At 40.3% G+C, this 8,546-nt stretch overlaps 1 protein-coding gene across 2 annotated transcripts; it reads left to right on the top strand.

Annotated features, from left to right (window-relative positions):
- The first annotated feature begins 1,111 nt into the window (after window positions 1-1,111).
- Window positions 1,112-8,027, top strand: LOC125526680 (COBRA-like protein 1). Of its 2 annotated transcripts, XM_087513699.1 has the most exons (8): window positions 1,112-1,529; window positions 2,860-3,083; window positions 4,758-4,837; window positions 4,991-5,450; window positions 5,537-5,696; window positions 5,790-6,067; window positions 6,144-6,435; window positions 7,574-8,027. In XM_087513699.1, exons 2-7 carry the CDS (start codon window positions 3,041-3,043, stop codon window positions 6,422-6,424), a joined length of 1,302 nt encoding a protein of 433 aa, XP_087369825.1. In that variant the 5' UTR covers window positions 1,112-1,529; window positions 2,860-3,040; the 3' UTR covers window positions 6,425-6,435; window positions 7,574-8,027. The 2 variants fall into 2 exon arrangements, with proteins under 2 accessions (XP_087369825.1, XP_087369824.1); XM_087513698.1 differs by having other exon boundaries at window positions 1,112-3,083.
- The last annotated feature ends 519 nt before the right edge of the window (window positions 8,028-8,546 follow it).

Here is an 8,546-nt window from a genome sequence, read left to right as displayed (position 1 = left end):
ATACAGTTATGCTGACAAACAACTCACCATTTCTTCGTTCGTCCTGCGCGTCGCAGCGGCTCACGGAACGTGTGGCTACCCTGAGAGGCTGAGATACAGAACGAGCACGGCTGCTTCCCCACGGCTTTGTGTACCTCTGCAGCAAAAAGCCACGGGATTAATTACAGATTGCTCAACGTAGTGGGTCTTGATTTGCAGAAGGCGCCGAGGGAAGCACACATCTGACCGCGCGGTGACCAAGCTTACAGATTGTTGAACATGCTGGGTCTTTGCATCGATCGAGATGAAAATCTTAGTTTCAGATAGATTCCTCGGGGGGTGGGGGCATGATTCGCCAGGATTCTTGGTGCGCTAGCCAGCAGAGAAGATGGTGGCACTGGCGCCGGCCACACAGACGGCGTCGTTGTCACCGAGGGAATCGCCCCGCCCCGCCCGTGTCCATGCCGCGCCACTTTACCTTCGCACGTCGTCGTCACCGGTGCATGTTACTGCTGCTATACACAAACATGCATGTTACTGCTACACAAGCCCACGCTCTTCTTCTTCCCCGAAGCTCGAGAGCCATGTCTGCGTTGCTCCTCCTCGCCATGGCCTGGATCATTGGTTCATCAGGTCATCGTTGTTCCTACGCCTCAGTGTACTTCTTTTTTCTTATCAGGCCGGCTAAAATTTCGAGCAGACCCGTTACTTTTCCCCTCGCTGGCGGCACCGTCCGGTTTCTCTTTATTTTTGATTTTTTTTGTTCTCGTCCTGTAGCTGCCCTTGTCCTTCCCCTTCTCGTCTCTAGTAGCACGCAACCGCGACCAGATGGTTGAGAGGTGTGCTTTTTTCTTTGACGCCTCTCCAATACCACCCTTTCGTTCCCTCTCATGTTTCTCAACTCTCAAGTTGCCGTTCTGTGTTCTGTGTTCTGTACTTCCAACTCCTAACTACTCTTAAGTTGGGTCATCTATTTTGGAACGGAGGGAGTAGTATTTGTAACCAAAATTCATTTGGCATGTGTGGGCTTTTGGGTTTTTTTGAAATCCAGCTGCTATGTGTGGGCCGTTTAGATTTTGTCTGCGGGTGTTTGATTCTCGCTCGGTTGCAATTCGTCTTCGTTTGAATTTGTGGCTCTCCGATCTTGCGCGGAGATTCGCGCTTGGAGTTGGTGTTTTTCATCTCGGGTCCGCTTTAGTTTCCGGGCCAGCCCGTTAGCTCGCGCTGCCTTTTCCACTTCTATTTTAAATTTCCTTTTAATATCTCCCCATTTCGTTAGGCGGCACCGAAAGGATGCGAGTCCTTGCGATTTCTTCTTCCTCCATGGCCAATCCGAGCTCTCCCTCTCCTCCATCTTCAACATTTCCACTCCAGTGGTTGTGAGTTCGGTTTGTGTGTATTGTGTAGTGGTTCTCCCTTTCCCTGTTCAATTTTGGTGCTCCTGTCCCTTCCAGATCTTGTAGTTTGACTCGATTCGATCCCCTGAAGTTTGATGTGGATGAAGGTGCACGTATTTTGATTCCCCTGGGCCTTTTGTGGTGGATGTAGTGGTATGTGTTTGGATCCCCCAGGCGTTTTGATTCTGCTAGCACATTTGACGTAGATGTATGTGCAGATGGTTGATCGCCCTGGCCTTTTTTCTTGTTAAATGTAGTAGTAGGTGTTCGATTCCCCTGGGCGTCTAATTCCCCTTGCCCGTTTTGATGTAGATGTATGTCTAGAGGCTTGATTCCGCTGGAGTAGCAAATATGAGCTCTACCTCATTCTCCCATTGTCTCTGTAGATGTAGGTGTTTGATTCCTCTTGGCTAGGTTTTGATTTCAGTGTGGATTTGTGGTCTGTATCGGTGGGGCTTGTGCTTCTTCATGTTGATTATTGTGATAATTCTTTCTAAAATTGTGATCTAGTTAAGTGGAGTGCAGGTAGTGTTTTAGCCAAACCTCCCCTCTCTGAACTCATCTATTTAGGCCCCGTTCGGGGCCTTAGTCATATATATGAAGCAACCAAATCTCTTTGGGTGTGTGTGTGTGTGTTTGCTGGTTTGCCTTTTTTTTTGCTTAGTTAATGTGTCTTTCAGTTATTGTCTCTGTTCATGCTTATCTCTGCACAAATAGTTGTTGCAACGGGCTATTGGAACTTTCGATGCTCACACTATATTAGGTTGTTTAATGTTTAGCTTGGTGTTATGTAGTACCTATTTGTTCACTACATTTGGAGTATGGTTCTGGCTCACACTGTATTTGTAATTCTACTATAAATTTGCACTATAAATCTATTGAAATTATACTGTTAATCCACTGCAATTACATGTAATTCTACTGTATTTTTACACTATAATTCTATTGTAAATTGCACTGTAAAGCTACTATAAATTACAGTATTGATCTACTACAGTTACACTGTAATTCTACTGTATTGTTTACTTTGTAATTCTGCTGTAAATTACACTGTAATTCAACTATAATATAATGTATTTTCACTGTTATTTAACTGTAAATCAATTGTAAATTACAATGTGATTCAAACTGTAAAACTGTGATCTTCTACTGTAATTGAACTGCAGAACGTTGCACTCTAAATTACACTATAAGTTCTTTACTCTTTTTCAACTCTTCCTTTTTGTGTGTCATGTAAGCTTATAGGATTAGTTTAATGGGTAGACTACGGAAGGTTCTCACCAGGACGTTCCTGTAGTATCAACTTTTGAAACTGCAGATTATTTTGATGAACCTTTTGTGCCCAGCAACTTCGTGGTTTATGATTCATATGAGTTGTCGTCGGTAGTTATTCTTGTCTATTTTTTTGTTATTTTCCTCATTTGGTTTAGTTCTTTATTTTAGTTCATTTTAATTTGTTTATTGGCTATCTCTTTTTATGCAGGAACTATTTGTAGATGATGGCAACTTTTAGAAAGCTCTACTGAAGTTCTATATGAATCATTTGCGTGCTATTTGTTTACTTGTAGTCCTTGCATTTTTTATTTTTCTTTATTTATGCCTTTTCCACCTTCCTTTGGTTTACAGTCCTCTTCATTCATTTGTTATTTTTTTCAGAAAGTAAAATGTTTGAAATGAAAGCTTTCATGTTCCGGCACAAAGAATGTGGTTAGTTGCATCAAATTCTTTTCATATCGGACTAGTCACTTCTTTTTTTAGAAATTTACTTTAGTGTTACCTATGTACTTAGACCAGTATTGTTTATAATCATCTTCCACAGTAATCTACCTTAGTTTTTTATTTGTTTTCCCTTTTTGTTTCATTTAGAGACATAAGAGATATAGTGATTTTCCTGTTTGTTCAACCTTTACTAGATATTCTGGGAAGTTCTTTTATGTGGCGTTGTTGATGGCTGTATAAGAATATTATTCAGAGATATGGGATGGAGTGTGTTCTTTATTTTGTCAGAACTGAGCTCCCTGAAAGGCTTGTCAAATGGATTGCTACTAGGTTTGATGTATATTGCATTCATTTTTAGAACCTTTTTTGGAGTTTACTGCTTAACTTGCAGTTTCACTAAAAGTGTAACTTCAGGGGCAATCGACACTGTAAATTCAGGTCAATTACAATGTAATTTGAGTGCATTTGCACTGTAATTTGAGGGATTTTACATTATAAATTTAGGGAAACTACTACTATTATTCATGTGCAACATTCAGTGTATTTCGCAGGGCAATTACTATGCAAATCATAGAGAAATTACATTGTAATTCGTGTGCAGCTCACTGTAAGTCGCACAGCAGTTACAGCGTACTTTTTAGGGCAATTTTATTTGGTTTGTCTTTGTTTGGTTGGTTTGTCTTTGTCGAGTAACATTATTTTTCTAGATAGTTTTGGGGTTTTGTCAATGTTAGATGATAGCACTCTCTTACTGTGAAAATTGCAAATCTACAAATCCACCGTAAAACTGTAAATATACTACTGTTATTCAATTGATTTACTAGTGTAAATTACAAATAAGGCTGACAAACTTACACTAATTTACAGTGGTAATCTACAGTTCTTACAGTGGTAATATGCAGCAGTTTTTTTAATAATTTTGAAGGTGTACTCATGCAATCACAGTGTAATTTTGGTCTTTTGTTAGTTTGCAAGAGTCAGCGTTTATCTTGGGTTGCAACTGTTAGCGGTCATTTTCTCTGCTTATCAGTATTTTTACAGTGTAATTCTTACTAGATTTTTTGGTGTAATTACTCTATCTTATCATTTGAATTTACACAGTAATTCATAGTGGATTTTTTAGTGTTTTTTACTCTATCTTGATCTGTGATTTTACACTGTAAATCTTAGTGGACTTGTAGTGTAATTACTTATATTATCAGTGAATTTACACTATAAATCATAGTGGAATTTAAGTGTGATGTTAACTGTAATTTTTAGTGTGCTTTTGGTCTTTTGTTGGTTTGCTAGAGCTATGGTTTGTCTTGGGTTACAACTGCTAGTCTTTCATATGCTTATTATGCTTATTCATTTAAATTTTTATTTCTTACTGTTTTGATCTCTCCCTGGTTATTGATATGAGGTATTTCTTCAGCTGTTCCTGCATCTTCAGCGGACTGTAGTCAACTTCCATGTTAGGCTCTACCTCTGTATAAACACCTCCCAAATGTCCTCTCTTCTTTTTCCTACCTCTGTAAGACCAGAACTGTTTTTTTTTCGACTGTAAGACCAGAGATTGTCAGGACATCCAACCTTGATCCTCTGTCTGACGAAGTTAACATTTTTACTCCGAGCCACGAAAGCATTTTTACTATTTACTTTTTCCTCTGCTGTTCTCTGCAGGAGCCTACGACCCCCTTGATCCAACGGGCAACATCACAATCAGATGGGATGTGAGGAGCTGGGTTCCAGATGGCTATGTGGTAAGGATGAATCACTTGTTGAACAAGAATAATCCCTCTACAATTCCACATTATGAAATATACATACTGTACAGCAATGACTGCTCAGGCATGAGACTGTACCTTTCCATTGTTTATCCTCTTCCAAATGCTGACATGATGTAATTTCTCCAGGCTGAGGTTTCACTATTCAACTATCAGCAGTACCGCCACATTCAGCCACCGGGATGGAAGCTCGGTTGGGTGTGGTCAAAGAAGGAGATAATCTGGTATGTGCAAGGTGGACAGGCTACAGAGCAAGGCGATTGCTCCAAATTCAAATATGATATCCCTCACAGCTGCAAGGTGAACCCGGAGATAGTCGACCTGCTTCCCGGGGCACCTTCCAATAGGCAGAGGGCCAACTGCTGCAAAGGTGGAGTCCTCAGCTCACTGGCACAGGACCCTGCTAATGCTGTGGCGTGCTTTGAAGTGTCAGTTGGTCGATCAGGGACCACAGCCAAGACTCTGGAATTGCCTGTGAATTTCACTCTGAAGGCCCCTGGTCCAGGGTATACCTGTGGACCTGCAACCAAGTTAGATGAACCTACAAAGTTCACTACACCAGATGGAAGGAGGAAAACTCAAGCCCACAGTAAGCCATTGTCTACATTTCTTGATGCATGGAAAGAATATCTCAGTAACTAGCATGCATATCTGACTGTTTATTTTATTGTGCAGTGACATGGACTGTGACTTGTACCTACTCACAGTTTCGCGCTCTGAGGTATCCCACGTGTTGTTTATCTCTCAGCGCGTTTTACAGCGACACACTTGTTACCTGCCCCAAATGCTCATGTGGCTGCCAAGATAACAGCACAAAACCAGGAATCTGTGTAGAGTAAGTTACATTTGACATAATCCAAATAATAAACTAGAATGAAGAGCCAGCTTATTGTTTAGTTATCTGACAGTGGATGCTACACTTTTATAGGGGAAACTCACCTTATCTTGGTTCTGTCATGAATGGTCAAGACAAGAACGGCTTGGCACCTCTGGTCCAATGCACTACTCATATGTGCCCAATAAGAGTTCATTGGCATGTGAAGGCTAACTACAAGGAGTACTGGAGAGTAAAGATCACAGTGACAAACTTCAACTACGGGATGAATTACTCGCAGTGGAACCTAGTAGCTCAGCACCCTAATTTCAACAGCTTGACTAGCATTACCAGCTTCAACTACACAGCTCTGAACCCTTATGGACTTATGAGTGAGCACCTCATCCCTGGACAATTGATATTCCTTGTGAATGTTTTTTCGGCTATTGACAAATCCTCTTATCGCAGATGACACCGCTCTGTTATGGGGCATCAGGCACTACAATGATTATCTCTTGACTGCTGGACCTGATGGATATGTTCAGTCTGAGCTACTATTCCGGAAGGACCCGTCAACATTCACCTTGCGGGCAGGATGGGCCTTTCCAAGAAGAGTGTACTTCAATGGCGACAAGTGTGTGACGCCGCCTCCAGATGCGTACCCGTGGCTGCCAAACGCATCCACGAAATCAACCGTATCAGTTATCGTCCCATTGGTTCTTTGGATGCTTGCTAATCCCTACTTCTGAGAAGAATGAAGGTGCATTATTAAGACATGCTTCTAATCTAGTTTTCATGGTCGACTTTTTTACACCTTGTTTATGAAACTCTGCACCGGAATCATTTCATTCGGCCCTCAACCAAGTAATTAGCACCCTGTTAAACTTTCCTGCAGAATGCAAGTCATTGACACCCTGATACATGTAAACAGTGCCGTCGTAGGCCTGAAGTTAAAACTATGACGCTTGAGATAACAATCTATGATTTTATTTTGTTTGGTATTCAAGAACTTATCTATCTGCTTTGCCAACACTAGAGAATATTCAAAGAGCCGTGCAAGTAAAACAGATGGTCATGTTGTTGCAGAACAGTCAGAATAGGTTACCTAGAAAAAGGATATTTCAGATGTTGTTGAAAAGTAGTTGGTAATGGTGAAAACACTCTTTTCTGCGAAGGTTTATGGATTGGCAATAACTCACTTAGGGGATGTTTTAATAGGCTGTACTTATTTAACTTTTAGTGTCAATTTTACAGTAGCTAAGGTTTTTGAAGAAGGTTGAGGTTGTATTAGATTTCGTAGAGTCCTTTTTGGTGAAACAGCTAAACTTTGGGCCGAGCTTAATGTGCTAATGTAATGTTATCTAAAGATCGAGATAGTTGTAGATGGCTTTTGACTAAGAAATGATTTTTCTTGGTTAAATCTCTGTATAATTTTCTTAAGATGCAGCAGGTTCAATGTAAATTTAAAAGCTTTTGGAAAATTAAAATACCTCTTAGAGTTCAAAAAAATCTATGGCTTTTATGGACAGTATTCTAACTAAGGATAACTTAGTGCATCGTGGTTGGACAGGTGATGAGCGTTGTAGGTTTTGTTCTTGTAAAGAAACTATTGATCATTTGTTCTTCGGTTATAGTGTAGCCAAATATGTGTGGAATGTAAGTTCTTGTGCATTAGATTGTAATGTGATGCCTGGGAAAATAGAAGAGCTTTATGATTGGATTTTGCCGTTTAAAGGAAATGTGGTAAGGCAGGCTGTGGCATCTGGAGTGGCTTCGGTTTTATGGGGGTTGTGGAAAATTAGAAACAAAGCCTGCTTCCAGCGTGTTTACCCTGCTGATCCTAATAGTTTGGCAATAGTCATATCTCAGCTGTTATTTTCTTGGTCTATTCTGAACAGGGAAAAGGCTCGGAAAAATCCTTTGCTACGGAGCAAAGTTGCTGCTGGTATTGGCGTCTGATTCAACAGGAATAGAGGCTGGGCATCGTTGACAAAGACTGAAATGAAAAAAAGAAGCAATGCGTTGGAAGTGGTGAAAAAAAGAAGGTGCTGTGAACTATCAGGATGTTGTTGCGTGCTCTGGTTTTGCTTTCTTAGGTGCTATCCTTGTTCCTGGTATGCTTTGCTAGAGATGTACGCTGTTTCAGTTTCTTTGACTGTAGTTTTGTGTACTTCCCAAGTTCCCAGAGTAGAGGACTTGAAAGTAGGCGCTTGGTAGAAAAAAGACCTCTGTTACTTTTGCTGTGTTATCAGCTTCTTAATTGAAGCTGGGGACGTTGCCCCTTGAGTCGGAAAAAAAGTAGAAGGATTACCTTCCTCAATTTTCTCAACTAATCAATCATTTGCTGGTCTATCACTCTGTAATTGTCATGTTCAATTACTCTTGTGCTTATTGTTTGCAAAGGTCATGACACAACTGGTAACACTTGTAACTTATCGCAAGAACGTATTCATGTATGCATTAGAGATCGATATATTTGCAAATCACTCATGTCATTATAAACAAATATCATATGCCATGGACCCAAGAAAACATGCTAAATCGCCAAACAGCATCAACACTCAAAAGCAAAATAGCATAGTAAAGACATCAAGGAAATGCGAGGAAAACAAACCGCTGCAGCATACCCAACAGATATATACAGAATCTACCAATTCTTTTGCAGTCTCCTACTAATTTTCACATTTACAATAACAAAGTCATCTAATCTAAAGGGTTAAAATAATAAACGTAGAGAAAATACAAAGAAACACAGAAAACAGGAAAAAAATAAGAAGAGAAGAGAATGTGCTCTTACATGTAATAGAGAACAAACTCACAGAGCTTTCTTGTTTTACAGAATGCAATGTACAGTGAAGCCTGTTAGGAATA

The sequence above is a fragment of the Triticum urartu genome, chromosome 3A (genome assembly GCF_056163025.1).
Source record: "Triticum urartu cultivar PI428250 chromosome 3A, HENAU_Tu73, whole genome shotgun sequence".
NCBI classification, from domain to species: Eukaryota; Viridiplantae; Streptophyta; class Magnoliopsida; order Poales; family Poaceae; genus Triticum; species Triticum urartu.
Note: the sequence above shows the minus strand (reverse complement) of the source record. Positions and strands in the feature narration are given on the sequence as shown.

Coding starts and splice junctions, on each gene's coding strand:
- LOC125526680 (XM_087513699.1), top strand. CDS start 3,041: ATGTTTGAAATGAAAGCTTTCATGTTCCGGCACAAAGAATGTG. Junction 4,838..4,990: donor GGGTTCCAGATGGCTATGTG/GTAAGGATGAAT, acceptor TAATTTCTCCAG/GCTGAGGTTTCACTATTCAA. Junction 6,068..6,143: donor GAACCCTTATGGACTTATGA/GTGAGCACCTCA, acceptor CTCTTATCGCAG/ATGACACCGCTCTGTTATGG.